Here is a 21,468-nt window from a genome sequence, read left to right as displayed (position 1 = left end):
AGAATCAGCCCTCTTGATTAATAAGCTGAGCTCTATTATTTTAAAAAGACCAGTGCATAAAGATTTGGCATGGGACGGGTTTCGGGTTGGAGAGAGATGAATTAAAGAGTTAAAGTCAAGAATAGGAAGAGGGTAGACTTGCCCTTGAGGCGAGTTAGAAAATGTCTCTGGTGGTCCAGCTTATTGCTTCTTTGTCTGATCAAGAGGAATTAAACAAAAGGTCAGAGCTGTGCTGATGATGCAGAGTGGTTCTAACGACTTGGTTAGTCCCACAGCCCCATAGAGGGAGGTGCAGAGTAGAGGTATAAAGAGGATGGGAGTTTTATCTCCAAGAATTGGGGTGAAGCACGGGAGGGGAGGGGCACAAGGTGCAGGAGAGATTCATAGAGCCCAAGGGGCAGCTAGTTATCCTTCAATACAGGGCACTGCCCTCTTTCCTTGGATACCCAAGAGCCAGTCCTTCACACTCTGCCTGAATCTGGGCAGAATAATGGGAGGCTCCGAAACCTCCAGAGGATGCCCATTTCCTAATTGTCAGGTCTTTGGGGGCAGTCCTTTCTCTCTTTTTTTCCCCAGCTTTATTGAGGTATAACTGACAAAAATCGTGCAAATTTAAGGTGTACAACATGAGGTTGTTGCATTTTTTTTTTTTTGGCTTTTTGCCTTTTCTAGGGCCATTCCTGCGACATATGGAGGTTCCCTGGCTAGGGGTCTAATCAGAGCTATAGCCGCCAGCCTATGCCAGAGCCACAGCAATGCTGGATCTGAACCACCTCTGTGACATACACAGTCATGGCAATGCCAGATCCTTAGCCCACTGAGCGAGGCCAGGGATCAAACCTGAAACCTCATGGTTCCTAGTCAAGTTCATTAACCACTGAGCCACGACTCCACGACGACGTGAGGTTTTGACACATGTATACATTGTGAAGTGTTACCACAATCGGGCTAATTAGCATACAATGAAATAAAGGTAATCTTCTCATTTGCAACAACATGAATGAACTAGAGGGCTTGAGGCTAAGTGAAATATATCAGACACCAAATGACAAGTATTGCTTGATGTCACTTACATGTGGAATCTAAAAAACCAACTCTTAGATGCAGAAAGTAGAATAGATTTTAACTGACTTGTTCAAGATCACACAGCTGGAGAGTGTCAGAACCAGGATTTGGATCCAGGTCTGCCCAATTCCAAAAGCTTGGGCTTTTAGCTATATCATGAATAGAGGCCAAACAAGTGTCCAGTTAACCAAGACTGGAGTTGAAGTGTGAAGAACGGCTGCCCGATCCCTACCACAGCCTGACTAGCCCCCGGCCACAACGTGAGATTTTTAAGGAGAGACAAGTCACCTGCTTTCTGCATTCTTGTGAATGTCAGGGTTTTGTCCGACCTTATTTTACTCAGACTTCTGAACCCCATCCTGAACCATCTCTCAGATGTCTTCAATCCCACTCCAAATACAGAAGTAAAGAGCTGAAACAAAGGCAAAAGTAGGCCTTTAGTTTCTAAAACAATCACTATGACAATGAAGTGATACTTTTCAAGGTTAAGTGATTTTTAAAAGTGTGAACAAACCTCTGACCTAGTTTTTTCTGAAAACGACAAGCAGGTGGGTAATGGTAATTCTTCAGAGGTGCTTCTATTTCAGGAGGGTCTTTCCTGATATATGTATTACTAAACAAAGCAAAAACAAGGAGGCAGCTCTGGCACTGCCAAGGTTTTGGTATAACCACTAGGATTGCCTGCACTGTCAATGTGTGACAAGAATCTGAATCCAACATTCCCCTTCGCCAAGAGTCTCTCACACACACTCATGCATATTCATCCTCACAATTTAAAGAAGGGTGCACAAATTTAGGTTGCATACATTTTCCATCATCACACAACTGGTACGTGGTAGAGCCCAGCCTCATCCCAGCCTGTCCGTACTCTGAGCCTGGGCTCCCGCCCTCCACCAGTGTTTAGGCCTGACCATCACTTTAATTAATTAATTAATTAGTTTTTGCTTTTCAGGGCTGACCCTCGGCATATGGAAGTTCTTCTCAGGCTAGGGGTTCAATTGGAGCTTTAGATGCTGGCCACAGCCACAGCCACAGCCACAGCCACAGCAATGTGGGAATCCAAGCCACATCTGTGACCTACATCACAGCTCACGGCAATGCTGGATCCTTAACCCACTGAGCCAGGCCAGGGATGGAACCCGCATCCTCATGGATACTAGTCGGATTCCGTTTCTGCTGCGCCATAACAGGAACTCCCCTGAGCATCCCTTCTGAACTGGAGGGACTGGTGGAAGTTTCTGCTGCCTGCAATTCGGGGGTAGGTAGGGAATATTGGAAGGTAAAAAATGCTGCTTCAAAGTAGACAAGGATGCAGTGAGGAGCTCTCCAGCACAGGTTTATTCTTTAAGGGCAGATTAGTTTTGTCTCACAGTGCTAGTGTTTCTAATAGGGATGGAGTAGACACAGGTAGGTGTAGAAGTCCCAGTAAAGGACCATAGAGAGGGAAACCTAGGGGGCTTTGGGAGATCACTGTAAGCTAATAATTTTTTCAAAAAAGCCATCAGCACAAGGCAGGCTTGCTTGATTAGTGGAGGAGTGAAAATTGCCTCAGGTCTGTTGGGTGGGGGATGGGATGAGGCCTGCATTCAGATTCAGACCCAGGGCAAGAGTTTGAGGACCACCCTTCTGCTGATGTGAATACACACCTTACAGGATACTAAGGAGGAGCCACTACTCCCAGAAAGGGAGAGGTGGGCTTTTCCAACCCCCACTCTCCTTGGAGGATAAAACTGTAGCCCACGGGGACCTCAGGGCAGAGCTTCCTTGCCTGCCCGCTTGTGTCTTTCACAAGTGTCCTATCCTAAGAAATCTATTTCTTGCCTATCACTTCATCTCTCGCTGAATTCCTTCTGCACAGAGGTATAAAGAACCTGAACCTCAGTAAGTCCAGACATCGGGTGAGTGCTAATTTAAAACGTGCGCTCAAGTCCCAAACTGGGTTTAGGCCGGGTTTGAGTCCCGGCACCTGGGTTCAAGTCCCAGTCTGTGTTCTGGCTAGGTTCAGGCCATTAATACTCTCAATTTCATTTCCATGATCTTTGTACCCAGGAGTGACAGACTCCTGGGAGGTAAGGTCACTTGCATCTCACCGTAGCCTGGCAGTAAGCTCAAGCACCCACATTTATTTAGGCATCTGCTCCCTAGACCACCCCTATGGACCGCATTGTGCCCCCTGCCCCTGGGTCCCAAATTTATATGTTGAAATACTGACCTCCAATACGATGGTATCTGGAGGCGGAGCTTTGGGGAGAGCCCTAACCAGAGCCCAACCATGCTGGCACCCTGATCTCAGACATCCAGCCTCATAATGGTGAGAAAATAAATATCTGTTAAGTCACTCAGTCTGTGGCATTTTGTTATGGCATCCCACGCTGAAGAATACAAGTACTTAGAATAAGTAATAGGATTATCTGATAAATACACATAAAATCACTTACTTTGAAGGACTGATAACGTTCATCATTTAACACAGCTTTAACTTCAGAACTTTCTCCATCTTCAATAATTTCCTGCATGTACAGTTGAGAAAGATTTTAAATTGGTGATGTGACGTAATCATAGTCTGAGATGTTCAGTCCCCAGATCTAGCAGCTTGAGTTGTTATTAAATACACCAGGTATTTCCTTGGCTGATCCAGAGAAAAGAAGACATTTCCTGCTTGAAAATCCCAGGTCATTATATTTCCAAGCACCCCTTTACAATCCTCAGGGAGGAAGGTACAGAACGATTAGGGTCAAAATCTACAGAACACCAAACTAAAATATTCCCTGACAAAAGTATGTCTCTAAGCATTCGTGATAATTTTCTTTTCAATGGATATAAACTAGCACAAGCAAGAGGACCATTCATCCGAGCAGGTTTGTTCTGGACCCACTAAACATCTATTCCAAGTTCAAGCCCTATGATGTCTAGCTTAGAGCCACCTAACCTCCTCTAAATAAGGGTTGGAATTATTTCCCTTGAATCATTTACCTTGCACTGGCTATACGGAAACCTCTTGGATGACCACCTTGCCTTGCTGGGGAATCCTTAAACATCATTAAATAAATGAATACCCATTCCTGGCTCTCTTCTCAGAACACACAGGTAGAGATGCAGAATCAGCCCCACTGCCCATCAAACCCACCACCATTCTGGAGGTAAGGTCCCCTGAGTGGAAGTGAGGTTCTTCACACAACCTGTGTTCAAAGTCATAGCACCCCTTCCTGTTGAGCTTTTAGGTCACTAGAGTCTTTTGTAATAACACTGGAAAGTTCTTTTTTGACTGGCTGGCCCCAGGTGGCTCCCAGTGTGGTAATACTGGGGTATGAATTACACATAGATATGTCTGTCTGTCTGTCTATCATCTATCTATCTATCTATCTATCTATCTATCTATCTATCTATCTATCGATCTATCAATCTATCGATCTATCGATCTATGTAATATATATATGCATATTAGAAAGGAAAATAAGTCATGAATACTGCATCTACATAGGTAAAGGAAAATCTATTTACTGCATCTCTCTCTCCCTCCCTCCCTCCATGCCTATGAGGAGGTGGGACAAATCACATTTCACCCTTACCTCTATGACACACTTCACTTTGTCCCCCAGGCAGGGAATTCCTTCTGTGTCCTTCATACTGATGATTGTGAATGGCAGAGATTTAAGTACAGAAGCCGCTCTCATAAATGCGAGACAGAAGGTTTCATTTTCTCTAAACTCATAATTTTCAGCCAGCACCTCAAAGGCATCCTGAAGAATAAAACCGGGTGAGCAAAACACAGTCTGTTTCCCAGCCCCCAAGCCAGTGGTCACTTGCAAATGCCTCTTGCTCTCCATTAAGTATTAGAAAACCTCCTATTCTCTCGAAGATCGGGCAGGCTTGGGTCTCCTGTACCTTTGCCCCCATCCCCTGTTGGATGAGCAGAGTTGAACTGAAAAGAAAGGCCACAGAGTGCTTTGTAAGGAAACTCTGCGTTCACCGGCATTCAGTATTCAGGAGAGATTTAACTAAAAACTGATTTCACCCTCGCCGCACCTTCCTAGTTGTTATTTGGCACTATCTTTGGTGACTTTTCCATTAGCCTGTGTCCGGGATTCTGCCTTGATCACTGACAAGCCCAATATCTGGGCTTGGATGTGAACACAGCACTTAGTACAAGCTTGTAGAATGAGTGGGTTTAATCACAAGTGGCACAAAGCCACAGCCAGGGTTATTTAAGGTAGGGCTCGTTTTCATTTCTGGCGGAGGAGGAAGTAGCTGCAGCTGTGCGGAATCGTGCTAAATGTGTCCAGTAGCTGCAATTTCCTGGTCTTCCTTGCACATGTGGGGCTTGAAGTCTCAAAAGGAGAAGTTTTTGTATTTGATATACTAATGCATATTGTATCCATCTGACTATTGACTCTAGGCTGGAGGACAAGCTGTTGGGGCTTGTTAGAGTCATTTGAAACATAATTATTGAACTTCAGGGTGGAATGCGGCTTTAGAGTTGACCTAATTAATTTCTTACTGAGCCGATAAGGAATGGGCTCAGAGAGAGGCATTAACTTGCTCAAGCTAATGAATATCAGAGAGGCTGAATCTAGGGCTGCTGATTTTCAATCTTCTGGTTTTCCAGCAAAAGCTATTTATTCACAATTGCTATTTCTATAATTTGCTTTTACTATGTAGCGGACTAATTACAATCCATATCCGGGTTTTCAGAATATTCGCCTGTGTTGCGTGTTGTGTCCATTAATGACAGCTCCCAATAAATAGTGACCTATCATATCTAAAGAACATGCTCGAAATATATTTGTCTACTTCCATGACAGAAAGAGGAACCACAGGTCAGCTTAGAGGAGTGGGTAAGAGTGGGGAAAACTTTCCTAGATTTTCAGGAAACTTCATAGTCTAATTTGGAGATCCATGGAAACAAGCTCTCCATTTGCTCTACCTGTTGTTGTAAAGCCCCATTACCGTGAATATGTGGTTACAGTTGTTTAAAGTGGTTCGTCTCTGACACGCGTACTGAGAGATCTTTTTTACAGCAGGCGGTGGAGTGTTCTGAGAGCCTGGGCTGGGGCTGGCTGAACAGTCTGTTCTCACCTAAACAAATGCATAAGCATCCATTTTTAATAACAAGTGATAGTAATAATAATAGATATGTATGAAGAAAACATTGGAGGCAGTTTGATGCTAGTTATCTCCAGAAAGAGAATAAAATTATACGTCTCTAATATTTGAATTTGCTATAATTAACATGCATTACTTTTTGCAATCAGAGAAAACAACATGAAAAAGAACCACCAATTCAATATCATTTTCCTTTTCTGTGAACTTATGTAGTCCATTGGTGAAGGATTTGGAATTGAGCTTAATTTTCTTTCTTTCTTTTTTTTTTTGGCTTTTTGCCTTTTCTAGGGCCACTCCCGTGGCATATGGAGATTCCCAGGCTAGGGGTCTAATCAGAGCTGTAGCTGCAGGCCTACGCCAGAGCTGCAGCAACGCGAGATCCAAGCCACGTCTGCGACCTACACCACAGCTCATGGCAACGCCGGATCCTTAACCCACTGAGCAAGCCCAGGGATCGAACCCACAACCACATGGTTCCCAGTCGGATTCATTAACCACTGAGCCACAACGGGAACTCCTCTGTACTTTTAAATTGAGGTATAGTTAATTGACAATGTGGTGTTAGTTTCAAATGTACAGACAAGCGATTCAATTATACACACCCATATTTATATATGTATTAGTTTTCAGATTTTTTTTCATTATGGGTCATTACAAGATACTGATAGAGTTCCCTGTGCTATATAGTAGGTCCTTGTTGATTATTCATTTTATATATAGTAGTGTGTATATGTTAATCCCAAACTCCTAATTTCTCTCTCCCATCCCTATTTTTTTTCTGTATGAACAATCACAGTAAGAAAAAAATAGGAACCACCTATCTTCTGGCTGATAGAACATCAAGACTTCAATATGTTGAAATATTTGTGTACAGACTTATTCATAAAGAAAGTTACCATTTATGAAGTACATATTTATATCAGGCTCTGAATTAAGCACTTTCTGTGTATGTGCTTCTAATCCTCATAACCATCTTACAAGATAGGCAGGTGCTATTGTTCTCAGAGTATAGAGGAAGAAACCGAAGCTCAGAGAAGCTGAGTGACTTACTCAAGGTCACACAGGGAGTAAGTAGAGACAGTTGATTCTACAGCCCATGTTCTTAATCATCAAGCAAAGGGCAATGAAAATCACAACCATGACACTTACAACGAGCTGGTGTTTTCCTGTCATCTCCACGGGCTTTCCTGCTCCCATACTTTCTATCAGCCAGGAGACGTCAAGGAGTTCTAGCTGTGAGCTGGCTCTTATTTTCTGTGCCTGAAGCCACTCCAGAACCTCTGAACCAGAGTTGTTTTCTGCCACAATGTGGGTGACAGAATCACTGCAGAATGCAAGACAAAGTTACCAGGGGAAGGCACTTTGAAAATGAGAAGGTCTCGGAGTTCCTGCTGTGGCTCCATGGAAACGAAACTGATAAGTATCCAAGAGGATGCAGGTTCCATCCCCAAACTCGCTCAGTGGGTTAAGGATATGGCATTGCTGTGAGCTGTGGCGTAGGTTGCAGATGCAGCTGAGATCTGGCATTGCTGTAGCTGGCAGCTACAGCTCCGATTTGACTTCTAGCCTGGGAACTTCCATATGCCATGGGTGCTGCCCTAAAAAAGAAAGAAAGAAAAAGAAAAAAGAAAGCTCTCCTCTTTCCCTGAGGAGTTCAGAGCATTCCATCCAATGGAGAAAGATGCACGGTAGATCTGACCACAGGCACGGAGAACTTAGGACTCCACGCGAGGGGGTTCTATTTCAATTAGTGTGGCAACGGCAGTCTACGTTACGTATCAGATACAAGAAAACACTTGGAAGGTTGTGGTGTCATTGGAAAACCAAGGTCTAAAGAGGAGGGAGGATGAAATCATTCTTAAATTAGCACCTTGCACACTGCCTGAGACTTTGAGGTGCCACTTCATTTTTATTTGCAGAGGGCTTTAGCTCAGTGTCTTTCAAACTTGCTTATGACCCAGAGTTAAAAACACACGTTTCACCGTGACCCCAATAGAGATAGATATAGATGCAGATATGCTTATAACATCCCACTAAATTAACCTCACAGCCCATTAATAGGTAGTGACCAGCCTTGGAGAAATACTGCTTTATGTGTATGTCAAAGCACGATCCTGTGATGGAAGATCCTGTTATCTTTTCTCTAATAAGTACTGAGCACTCACCCTGTTTGAGCATCATCTGAGCACTCTTATACACATCATCTCATGTAATACATAGCTTCCGAAGTAAATGTTATACCAGTCACACTTCAAAAATGAGGAACATGGGAGTTCCTGTGTGGCTCAGCAGATTAAGAAGCCGACGAGTATCCATGAGGATGTGGATTCCATCCTTGGCCTCGCTCAGTGGATTAAGGATCTGGTGCGGCCACAAGCTGCGGCATAGGTCACAGATGCAGCTCAGGTCTGGCATTGCTGCGGCTGTGGTGTAGGCCAGCAGTTGCAGCTCCGATTTGAGCCCTAGCCTGGGAACTTGCATGTGCCCCAAGTGTGGCCCTAAAAAGAATAAAAGAAGAGGAAATTGAATAACAGAGAGGTTAAGACATCCTGAAGGTCACACAGCTGGTAAATGATATTTATCCTTTTGATTGTCTTTTCTGGGTCAAGCATGTTATTTCTGGTTTTTAACAAGGTTTCACAGTCAGCATCATCTTTGGAACCAGTCATTTTTAAGGCTCCTTCAGTTCAAATAGTCTATGGATCTGGGAAATAGCAACAGCAAATAGTATACATAGGCATCTAAGAGAAAAATGGAATTAGTTTCTTTTTCCCACTTCTTGTGCTTGACTTCTTTTTTTCTTCTTCTCCTTTTCTTGATTGACTCTTGGATTATTTTTTGTCTCATTGTTATATCCACAGCCCTAGGTTCCTCGTGGTGGTGATGGGAAGCAGTTAGTTACCAAAGAAGATAAGGGAAGTTTCTGGGCATCAGCATCATATGTGAAACAGATAGCTAACATTTTGTTATGATAGGACATGAGCCTGGGACAAGATCTGCAAGTGGAGTATGAAGAAGGAAAAGAATTTGGTGAGGGCTGCGAGAGGTGGATGGCTTTGTAGAAAAGCGGGCTCTGGCCCCAGTCTTGATGGAAAGGAGAGACAGGTGTCTGGAAGGCAGGACTTTGGGTCCTCCTGGAAGAAAAGTTTCAGAGGACAGAGGAAAGGAAGGACGTTGGTCTGAACTGGAGTGAAGAATTCATGTTGGGAAGTGGTTGTAGATGCAGCTGAGTCAGTGGGGGCAACCGCACTATAGACAGTCTTTGAAGCCTCGTTGAGGAAGTTGGATCTGGGGTTTTGGAGCCACTGGCAGCTTTTGCGAGCAGGACATTGATGGCATTGCTATATATATATTTTTTTTTTTTTGGTCTTTTTGCCATTTTCTTGGGCCACTCCTGTGGCATATGGAGGTTCCCAGGCTAGGGGATCTTATCGGAGCTGTAGCCGCTGGCCTACATCAAGAGCCACAGCAACGCGGGATCTGAGCCGAGTCTGCGACCCACACCACAGCTCAGGGCAACGCTGGATCCTTAACCCACTGAGCCAGGCCAGGGATCGAACCGCAACCTTATGGTTCTTCGTCGGATTCGTTAACCACTGAGCCATGACGGGAACTCCGGCATTGCTATATGTTATTTAAAGAGACTAATCTGGTGCATATAATGATTTGGAGAGGGGAGTTATGGAATGAGGAGGGTTGGGGAGGGTTGGGAGCTCCTTTAGAGGATAAATCATTGAACCAGATATAAGATGATTTTTAACCTCAGCCTGGTTCCTGTAGTGCCAGAGAGGAAGGCAAAGGAGACTTTATGACGAACAGCTGGCATTAGCTCATCTATAACAGGTGAAGTGAAGAATAGAGTCAGATATTACTCCTGCCTATCTATCACAGTCAAGCGTCATCATTTGTGGTAGAAATAGGGATTCAGGATGGTGCAACTCTTTGGGGCGGGGGGGGGGGAGCGGAGGAATTGAAGTTTATTTCAGGCATGCTGCATTGGAAGGATGGCTAGAGATCCAGATGAAAATATCTGGCTGATAGTTGGGATCGGAGGCTGGCACTGGGAGAGAGGTGAGGGCTGGAGATCAGAGCTGAGACCACCTGGAAGGCAGGATGGGCAGCACGCCCAGGCAGAAGTAAGTCAGGGTAAGACAGCCCTTGGCAAGGGCTAAGAGGAGGCGGCTAGCTGGGTCTTCCCTGTTGTATGCCCACATAATTCCAAAGATTATTTATGGTAAACTTATTGGAAGCTTGTTATGTTTTCTTTGTTGAAGACACAACAAAAGAATTAGTAGTGTTACATAGTCAGTACTATCCCTTCTGTATTTCTGCCCTTTGAAAGGAAACTTTATTACTATATTACTATCGTTATATAACATTTATTGTTATTATTATTATAAACAGGGTTTTGTCTAAACCTCAGAGGGAGGAGGGTGTGCTGAGCAGGAGCTCTGGGACTCGGCTTCCAAATTAAAGCCCCTCGCCATCCACTCTTGCGCCCCACTGCATCCCCCCACCCCAGTACCTCTTCACTTGGGATTTCCTGGGACAGTGTGGGGATGTCTGAGCTCACCTGTTGGGTGAGGACCACATGCATCTCTTACAGAAGTCACAGAAGCCTGTTCGTGCACATAGGCTATACATCCTATGAAAGGAAAACCCTGATTGAAACTTCCAATCCCTGCTCATTAAGCAACTGGCAAACCAAAGAAAACAACAGCAACAATAATAAAGCCATACAGAAAGAAAAAAAAAATCAAACAAAACCTCTCCTGCCATTCACACTGTGCTACTTAAGAGTTCAGTACGACGTGTACTTACAAGGTAAGAGATTGAAAGTCAGCATTAGAAACTTCGGCATCAGCACAGTACAACCATATCTTGGAGATACCGTGGGTTTGGTTTCCAATCACAATAAAGCCTTTGCTCGCCTTCAGTTCTGAGCCCTTAGCAGACAGTATCCCCAAGGAGGGTCACCACCTCTAGCCTGTTTTGCTGCCAATATCGTATTGCTGTGTCATGGCAGCTATGTGCTGGTATAGCGGTTCTCTCTGCCCTGTTGATACTCCAATATAAACACTGATAATATTAGAATATTACCATGTGCCAGAACCACGGTGGGCACATTTCATACAATACCTCATTTAAGTGTCAGTAACACAATGACAGGTATGATTATCCCCATCTAAAAGTAAGAGAGCTTAGGTAGAGACATTAAAAATCACCCAGCTACTTATCAGTGGAGCAGGGATTTAATCCGAGGTCTGTTGTAACCCCAAACCTGTGTGCTGGACCCCACTGACCAACCCCTCTGTGACGTCGGCTTATCCCATGGCTGCGGTGAGAGTGTCTCTTTCCTCAGAAAGAATAACATCTGAATGGGTATGACTGCTGTCATTACCATCACCCTGAAGAGTCTCTCCAAAGGGCGCAAAGAGAGATGGAATGACACTTCCTGTACAACACTATTAGACACACTCTCCCTGCTGAGCCACGTAGAATTCACGTTGTGATGTTTTAGGTCCAATGTACATGGGCTACAATAAGGACTGTCCCAGAAAGTCTGAAAGAAGAGTTGCCATAGCTACACACCAAGATGGAGAGTTCACAGGAGGCTGTCAGGCTCCCTAAGTTCTGCATTTTGCCTAAACTGTAGAGGAATATAGGATGAGCCCCAGGGCTCCTCTTCCAAATTCAGCTCCCTCACCATCCACAGTTAGCATCCCTGCCCCTCCACCACCATCTCTTCACCTAGAGTATGACAGAGACATCCAGAGTGCCTGGGGAGGAGTTCCCGTTATGGCGTAGTGGAAACAAATCTGACTAGGAACCATGAGGTTGCAAGTTCGATCCCTGGCTTAGCTCAGTGGGTGTAGGATCCAGCCTTGTCATGAGCTGTGGTGTAGGTCACAGACGTGGCTCAGATCCAACATTGCTATGGCTGTGGTGTAGGCCAGCAGCTGTAGCTCTGATTCGACCCCTAGCCTGGGAACCTCCATATGCTATGGCTTCAGCTCTAAAAAAAAAAAAAAAAAAGAAAAAGAAAAAGAAAAAAAAAAACAACCAACAAAGCAGAATGCCTAGGGAGGTGCCATAAAACAATTAAGAAACAATTAAATATTGGTATATATGAAAGAAAAAGAAATACTTCAGACCACTAGCAAGAATAACTATGTGTATGCATGGGCCCACACGCGTGTGTGTGCACACACACACACACACATGTATATTCTTATTCAATTCCTGCAAGAGTCTTATGAGGTGGGCAATAAAGTTAGTATAATTACAGATGAGAAAGCCAAGGCCTTTAGAGGTTACACGAAGCCAAGATTCAAACCCAGGTGTGCATGACTCAAGCAATCTCTTAACGTCTACTAGACTGTGGTTAGACCCCTGCATGAGGTTTTGTTTTAAGCATTTTTCTATATTTTCCCACTTTCAGTCTTGAACCATCTATCATCACTTTTTTACTTCAGGGAAAAAATACACACGGATGTCATTTTCAAGGGAAAATAAACCTGGGGCTGGGGTTGAGGTAGTCTCTGTCCTGCCCTGGACTTTCTTCTTATGATAAAAGGTGGCAGCAAGCCTCAGGCAGCTGCCCTTAACCTCTTCTAAAAACCCTAAGGCGCTCTGGCTGCTCCTGAAATATTGGTGGATTCGGTTCTTCAAGTGCACTCAGTTTCTCAGTCAAGATCAATTAACAGTGCCTTGGGAGTTCCTGTTGTGGCTCAGCGGAAACAAATCCAACTAGGAACCATGAGGTTGCAGGTTCAATCCCTGGCCTTGCTCAGTGGGGTAAAGATCCGGTGTTGCCATGAGCTGTGGTGCAGGTCGCAGACTCAGCTTGGATCTGTCATTGCTGTGGCTGTGGCATAGGCTGGCAGCTGTAGCTCTGATTAGACCCCTAGCCTGGGAACCTCCGAATGCTGTGGGTGTGGCCCTAAAAAGACAAAAACAAAACAAAACAAAAGCCTTGGACTAGGTTTGGGAGGGTGTGAATCCATTATAGGGATTCTGAACTAGGATTTGTCCCTCAGTTTCCCACAGGGAAAAACATGCAGGGTCTTCTTCAATCAGTGCTGAACTGAAACATAGTTGGCTTGGTCCTTGATGTCCCTGAGGGAAGGGGCAAATGTCATGATCTGCATGATTATAGTCATGCCCAGTGCCCAACTCACAGCCAGATTCACAGTAATGGTCAATAGGGAGACCCCGGCAGAATGAAGAAACCCAACAGATTAATCCATAGCTCTAAAGGCATGTTTCTAAAAGTCTAGCATCTACCAGGGATACTCAGTCCCTGGCTGAAGCAGTTACCGGCCCTGTCAATAAAAGGGAAGGGGGGAGTTCCCGTTGTGGCACAGTGGAAATGAATCCGACTAGTATCCATGAGGTTTCGGCTTCACTTCCTGGACTCAGTCAGTGGGTTAAAGATCTGGCACTGCTGTGAGTTGTAGTGTAGGTTGAAGATGCAACTCAGATCTGACGTTGCTGTGGCTGTGGCGTAAGCCGGCAGCTGTAGCTCCGATTTGACCCCTAGCCTGGGAACATCCATATGCTGCAGGTGTGGCCCTAAAAAGCAAAAAAAAAAAAAAAAAAAAAAAAAGGAAGAGAAAACAGTCTCTAATTCTCCCTGGAAATTCCTCATATTTCAAAGCCACCCCAGAGCCCAAGAACTACACTTTGTGAAGCAGCGCTGCTGAGAAAGATCGCTCTTTCCCTGCCCCAGCTTGGATTCGATCCCCACACTGGACTTGAGGCTCAGTTACAGCAATGTTTCTCCACATGGTACTACTCACTGAGCTACAGGTATATGAGGTAATTTTAGGGAGAACACAATCAAACACTTTAAAAGTTTATGTTTATTTATATTTTAAAATTATGCATCTCGAACCCATTGTTTTGACGGATGTTATTCCTTAGGACAAAGCTAATTTTACAATGATTACAATGATTACAACGATTCAACTTTGGGGCAATTCAAATAAAAGCATTAAGTATGTAATAACACACGTGGTAAAAAGAAATGATAAGAATTATGAATGTGGCCTGCAGAGGTCCAGAAAGCTCCAAATTGAGAAATAAACTCATTATCTTTCTTCTTCTTCTTCTTCTTCTTCTTCTTTTTTTTTTTTTTTTTTGCCTTTCCACATGCACCTTCAGCATATGGAAGTTCCAATGCTGCGTCTTGTCTGCAACCCACACCACAGCCATCCTTCTTTGCAGGGAGCCAAACTAACACCCCAGTCTGACTTCCCTAATCCTGCTTTTTTCTTTGTCTTTAAACCTGTTTTCTTTCCCTGGAGAGGGCATTCATGATTCTTCCCACCTGACAGAGGACTTATTTTGTAAACAATGATTTCAAATAGCTATTTACAGTTAGACCAAGATGTTTACGGTTTAAAAATCTTCCTGCCAATTTCCCTAGCAACCAATCTGTTTCAGAATCCCTGACACAGAAAAATCAAAGTTGTTTTATTTGATTTTATCCCACACTTTTACGAGCACCAGTAAAGACAGTTTTCTATTTCCAGTTCTTGATATACTTAATATCAAGAGAGCCTTGCCTTGATTTTTTTTGTACCTCATTAAATGAGACTATGAGCATTTTCATTAATTTGAAATTCATACATTTTGAAAATAATCTGAACCAGAGCAGGACTAGAGTTTACACTGCATGCTCTTGAACTTATAAAAATAGTATTCATTACTTTGCTGATCACAGTGGTAACACTGATGCATTGTAGAAAAAAATGCAGAGACAAAAACTGCTCTTGGTAATCATAAGTTCCTTTTGTTCGTTTCATATTCACCAGATAAATCATTGTTTGAGAAAATATTTCCTGAGGCCTACTCCATGTAAGAAGACAGTCAAGGGTCTAAAGATGAGATCTACGTAATGGCCCCAGTGACGCCCTTGCCCTCATAGGGCATAACTGGATGAGATGAGCAGCAAAGCCAGCCAAGTGGAAGAGCTGGGGGCCAACTCCAGGCCATGGATCACACCTGTGACCAGGGACAAGGTTCCCTCCTCTAGGTAGGCTCAGGGGTCTTAGCCGTTAGATGCAGAGAGATGTAGGGAGAAGGCATTCAAGGTTGGGAGGAAAAGAGTGAGGAGAAAACATAAAGAGAAACCAATGAAGATGTGTTTGGATACTGGATCTGGAAGGGGTACCAGGTGGGCCAGTTCAGCATCGTATTTTCTAGAGCAGGTAACGCATCTCTTTCATCTGGTGTTCAGTTTTTTTTGCAAACAAAGACTTTTAATATTTTTATTTCAGATGCCACAAATTTGAAGCGATAAGACATTGTCAAAGATAAACAAAGCTGGACACTAGCCAAAGCAAGAAGAATAGATTTGATTTGGTAATAGCTATTGCAATAGGGAAGCCAGTCCAGCATGAATAGAACTCAGCTTTGAGGGAACAGAAGGCAGGGGACCTTTTAAAGGCTGGAGTGTGCTAAGGGAAAGGCACATAGGGGCATTAAGAAGGTTGGAGTGGGTGACTTGGCCACCTGGATCTGCCCATTGCTGCTTATTCAGAAGAGAAACACTTCTGGAAACTTAGTGACAGGAGGCAGTGGTGAAAGAGCAAAGGGCCCCACTGAAGTTAGGCCCTTCCCTAACGTCCCCACAGACACCAGAAGTGAGAGTGATGTCCCTGGATGTTTGTTCTCAGGTCCTTGAGAAGACAGTTCTGGGTGGTTGAAAGATTTACCACCCAGAGAAAGGATTTATAATGGAAGGTTTCCAAAGCAATTGTCTGGCCCAGGGATCTATTTGCCTATTGCCAGGTTTTGGCTGGAAGAAATAGTAAGTTCTCCTGGCAGCCTAGAGCTTTCTCAGGCAGGCATTTTAAGGGGATGAGGGAGTTATAGGGGCATGGCCTTAAGTTGCTAGAAGCCATGATAGAGTTTGGTCAAGGAGGGTCTTTATCAACATTCAGGTGGGAGTTCCCATTGCAGCCCACCAGAAATGAATCTGACTCATATCCATGAGGATGGATCCCTGGCCTCGCTCAGTGGGTCAGGGATCCAGTGCTGCCATGAGCCGTGGTGTAGGTTGCAGATGCAGCTGAGATCCCAAGTTGCTCTGTCTTCAGTGTAGACCGGCGACTACAGCTCTGATTCGACCCCTAGCCTGGGAACTTCCATATGCCAAGGGCGCAGCCCTCAAAAGCAAAAAAAGAAAAGAAAATTCAGGTAAAAAAACAAGTTTCTTTGGGACTTTGAGGAAAATAGTTTTAGGATAATGAATGAGGTAGAAAACACAATTCAAAAGTCACATAATGAGTGGATGGAAACTACAGGCAGATAGGTTAGATATAGCTAAACCAAAACGACACAGAAGGCTGGAAGTAAAGGTTGGGTAGGAAAATGCTAATTTAAAAAAAAAAAAGGAAGACTAGTACATACTTGGAAAATACATTATGCTTTCTTTTCATACTAGGAGACAATAAGGACACTCTTCCTGACTCCCTTGTCTGATTGTAAACTCTTTGCTTGCAGGGCTCTAGTTTTCTTCTATTTTGTGTCTCCAGAACCTGACGAATCTTGTGCAGAGTGGGTAATAACAGGATCCTTTATTTGTGATGCCAGGATGGTCTACCTTGCTTTCATCAAAAACAAGGCCTTCCAAGGGCACACCTGGAGACAAATGACGGAAGTCCAGGCAGGGCAAAATTATCATGTGACGCGCTTTTACTGCTTGAACAGGGGAACTCAGCAAGTATTAAACTGCTGGGTGATGTAGTCCATCAATGATTCAAGTCAAGACAGATGATAGGCTTAGCTAATGTATTCATAGAGGAGGGTTGATGTAGATAAAAATTTTTAAATAGCTTAAATTAAAAATAAAAGAAGAGGAGTTCCTGTCATGGCGCAGTGGAAATGAATCTGACTAGGAACCATGAGGTTGCGGGTTCGATCCCTGGCCTCGCTCAGTGGGTTAAGGATCCAGCATTGCCGTGAGCTGTGGTATAGGTCACAGACGCGGCTTGGATCTGGCATTGCTGGGGCTGTGGTGTAGGCCGGCAGCTGTAGCTCCGATTAGACCTTTAGCCTGGGAACCTCCATATGCTGTGGGTGTGGCCCTAAAAAGACAAAAAAGACAAAAAAATAAAAATGAAAAAAAAATAAATAAAAGAAGAAAGTGACAAACACTAGATTCAGATCCTTCTCTAGCTTGTCCCAGAGAACGTGAAGATTATGAGATTGCTCTAAAATGTGGAATATTGGCCATGGAATAAAGTTCAGTAAACTTTTCTCTTTTTTTTTTGCCTTTTAGGGCCACACCCATGGCATATGGAGGTTCCTAGGCTAGGAGTCAAATCGGAGCTACAGCTGCTGGCCTACACCACAGCCACAGACAGCAACATCAGATCCGAGCCAAGTCCACCACCTACACCACAGCTCAAGGCAATGCCAGATCCTTAACCCACTGATTGAGGCCAGGGATCGAACCCGCAACTTCATGGTTCCTAGTCAGATTCATTTCTGCTGTGCCACGATAGGAACCTTTCAGTAACCTTTTAAAGGAGGGCAAAAATGCCTCAAAGAACTTGACACCTCCTCTGATTTATCGTTTAAGAACCAGCTTCCTACAGTACATGGAATAGCATGTCTTTTGCAATATAACATAAATATTAAGGAAGTCCAACTCAAATATATAGTGCACATGTGCTGGGAAATGAAATAGTTCCAGACAGTTCAATACTTCAGGTACACCATTTCTGAGCTGTATGTTCAGGTCCAGGTAAAGTAGAAATCAGATTTTTCCTTAAATCTAATCTTCCTGGCAGCCAAAGAATGTGCTAGAAGCTATGGAGATTACTGTCTATTTTCAGCACATATTTTTTTTTTTTAGCTCCTCTTTCTTTGAATCTTTTATACCAAAGGAGAAGTCTAGCCGTTCCTATTGAGAAGGAGCTTTTCTTTTAAAAAACAACTTCCAGGAGTTCTGTTGTGGTGCAGTGGAAGCAAATCTGACTAGGAACCACGAGGACGCAGGTTCGAACCCTGGCCTCGATCAGTGGGTTAAGGATCTGGCATTGCCATGAGCTGTGGTGTAGGGTGCAGATGCAGCTTGGATCTGGCATTGCTGTGGCTGTGGTGTAGGCCAGCAGCTACAGCTCTGATTGGACCCCTAGCCTGGGAACCTCCATACGCTGCAGGTGGGGGCCTAAAAAGCAAAAAATCAAACCCACCCCTCAAAAAAACCCCCCAAAAAACAACTTCCATTATTTCATTTTTAAAATATATTCTCATTATAAAAAATCTGTAAAACACAGAACACAAAAGCAACCATAATCTCTCCCTACTACCCCCTTCTCCACACAATAACCACTTTCAACAGGTCGATGGGTTTCCTTCTTATCTTTGTTCTATTGATATCACTTGACCTAATTCACTTTGTGGGGAGAGAGCCTTAGGGTTTTACCATAAAGGTCAGTAGATCCAGCTAAATTACAAGAAAAGAGCCCCACTTTACATTTGTGTGACTCTTTCGATTTATCCAAGTACATTGGCATCCATCATCACATCTGGGATCACATCAGATAGACTAGATCCTTTATCAGGAAACTAAGGTCTTGCCTCATATCACATGGCTGGGAAGGGTCAGAGCCAGAATTCGAGGTCTCTAGATTTCTTATCTAGAGATGTTTCCCCTACAATAACTTCCATTGTCCTTTCCAATTAAAGTCTATGTGACTATGTATGGAAATTCCGTTGGAGAGTTAGGACTTCTACTTCCTGTGGTTTATTTTTGTGCCATAAAACACATTTGTACTTAATGTGTCTTCTGAGCAGTCAGCCTGGGAACATAGCCACTGTCACATCACAGCAGCAGTTGGTTCACTCTGCACCAGCTTCCTCTGTTGCCTGAGCAGCTGTGCTTGGTCCCTGGCAGCAGGCATCTGGGGCACAAACCTGCCTCTTTGGGTCTTTAGTCAAAAGAAGAAACTTGCCTCCTGTCATCTCTCCAAGTACCTGCCTCAGCCACAATGTGCACATTCGTAGCTGTGCCTGTAACTAAAGTGTCAGCCTTTGCTGAAGTGTGGATGTTTCAACAGAGAGCTGTCTATGTAAGTGGTACCTTCGCCATCTGGTTCTCACCTTCCTATCTGGCTCTTACCAAATTTCTTTACCACAAAAAGCAGTTCCATATTTGCAAAATCTTTTAGTTTCTTCTTTTTCAATTTCCTTTTTTTTCATTTCAGTTTTTAGCCACTTTACCTATGCCATTTCTCCCCCCCTCAGTTCTAATACCGTATGTGAGTCTGTAAAATTAGGCAGACCCAACAATTAGGTGACATCTATGATTTCATGAAAGGGATGTTAACCTCAAAATCTCATCAAGGTTTTTAAGTTTAATATCCCTGAAGAAATAGGGGTTAAAAAGAAAAAAAGAGATGGGAGGTCGGGGGGGTTGGAAGGAGACCATATAAAGAGAAACCAGATGGAAGAAAGACCATGGGAGACACTGGAATTTCTAAATGGAGCATTTCAGTTAAAAAAAAAAAAAGAAAGAAAAGAGAGAGAGAGATTTCTGTCAGATTGACCTTCATATGAATTATAGGTATTATGAGAATTATCATATCTGATTATTGATTTTTGACATGTTTCTCCAGCAATTTGAAAGTGACACTTCATCAGGAAATGCTTGTCAGTTTTATTTTTAAATGTCAAAGACTATTTTCAAAATAAAAATTTATTGTCACATAAAATTCTTTTAGATTTTCCTGGGGGGGAAAATGTGGTTATCGTATTCCTTGGACAATCAAAACCAACCAGTTGCATTAATTGTCATTCTCTACTCATTATGAGCTCTCTGGCAGTTCTGTTTGAAACTATTTATGCAAAGGTTCGAATACCATTTGTGTGTAGAGTTTGTTTCATTTTCTCTCCCATCTATTTGAGACCAGTGAAGAGCTTACATAATCGAAAGAGAGCAAGGCTAATGCTAGGATGTGAGTGGGTTTGTAAGGGAACCAGCTTGCTTCAACTGCCTCCTTGTCTGGGCTCTGAGCTCATCACTCTCAGTGTGATGTCCATCCCATGTAGACAGAGCTGGCCCGAATCATTAACCCGCACCCCTCTCTACAAACCCCACTCAGAAAAGCATGATCAAAGCCACATTCAGGTGCCTATGGTGAGCCAGCTACAGTCACTCATCCTAGCCTGTCACAGACACTGCCCACTTTAGCAATGCCAGATGTGCAGCTTAAGGGCCACGAAACCACACCATTCTTTCTGCCTCAAGCAGCAGACAGTTTCTGATTGAACTCAGTGGTGCCTTTGTTTAACTTGGTCCAGAACAAACCTGAGTGGTTTCAGCATCGAACTTTCCTACTAGATTACTGTGTATCAACCCTATATACCTCATCTTGTAATAATGAATGGCGAAAAGAAAAAATCACCTTATTTTTTGGTGCCAACTGGTTCCATATAACTGTATCAGATCCACACTCATCTTATTTTCCTGAATTACTTCCAGTTCGTTCTTTGATTTAATTCCTGTTGTCCTAGTGGGAATATCACCTCTTCTGTATGTGGAAGAAAACATGGATCCCTCGCTTCCAAAGACGCTGTTCATGAAAGCCCTGCTTATTTGCAAACTGAAATCCGTAATGCCTTACCTGAGCTCATTTTCCACCCTGAATCCTTTCCTTCGGGCCAGCTCCATGAGGAAGGTTCTGCGGGTGGTTCCCATTTTCTTTTCCAAGATGAAGAGGACCAGATCTCGAAACTTGATGTCATGAGCAGGGGAGGCCATTGAGGCACCCACCTGCCTGGGTCTCTTCTTCCGAGGGCTTGAAGGAACAGTTTGCGGTGGATCCATGGGAACAGGCTGCTGCTGCCTCTGGTTGTGCCATCAAGGGTTGTCTCCAGAAGTGAGGGAGAGCCTGCCCCTCCTTCATGAAGGGCCCTGATGTCACCTCACCATCTCATCAGGCCCTGCCCTGCTCATGGGTTCCTGCTGAAGATCCATGGGGATTTTCTATTTGTTCAGTTCATTTATCCAATATGGAGATTATAATGGAAACAGTAAATTATCTGGTGTTTCTTATGCATAATCTCATCAGATCCCCAGAATAAGATGAGGAAGGTAGGGAAGCATCGTTGTTCCCTTATTATTAATTAATCCATTTATTTACTTATTATAAATTTGTTTGGACCCCACTTGCCTTTTTGATGTTTTTGTTTTTGTTTTTTGTCTTTTGTCTTTTTTTTTGTTGTTGTTGTTGCTATTTCTTGGGCCGCTCCTGCGGCATATGGAGGGAGGTTCCCAGGCTA

The 21,468-nt window shown here is 43.7% G+C and overlaps 1 protein-coding gene across 1 annotated transcript in view; it reads right to left on the bottom strand.

Annotated features, from left to right (window-relative positions):
* The window catches only part of DNTT (DNA nucleotidylexotransferase), a 33,284-nt gene extending 12,253 nt beyond the window's left edge, over nt 1–21,031 (bottom strand). Inside the window, exons 1-6 of the mRNA XM_047762266.1 lie at nt 20,811–21,031; nt 7,318–7,492; nt 6,013–6,141; nt 4,635–4,805; nt 3,504–3,575; nt 1,354–1,477 (exon numbers count right to left, since the gene is read on the bottom strand). Coding sequence (XP_047618222.1) covers nt 1,354–1,477; nt 3,504–3,575; nt 4,635–4,805; nt 6,013–6,141; nt 7,318–7,492; nt 20,811–21,013 — 874 coding nt within the window. The 5' untranslated portion in view covers nt 21,014–21,031. The remainder of the gene's footprint in view (nt 1–1,353; nt 1,478–3,503; nt 3,576–4,634; nt 4,806–6,012; nt 6,142–7,317; nt 7,493–20,810) is intronic.
* Between the last annotated feature and the right edge of the window lie 437 nt (nt 21,032–21,468).

This window comes from Phacochoerus africanus, chromosome 15 (assembly GCF_016906955.1).
Source record: "Phacochoerus africanus isolate WHEZ1 chromosome 15, ROS_Pafr_v1, whole genome shotgun sequence".
NCBI classification, from domain to species: Eukaryota; Metazoa; Chordata; class Mammalia; order Artiodactyla; family Suidae; genus Phacochoerus; species Phacochoerus africanus.
Note: the sequence above shows the minus strand (reverse complement) of the source record. Positions and strands in the feature narration are given on the sequence as shown.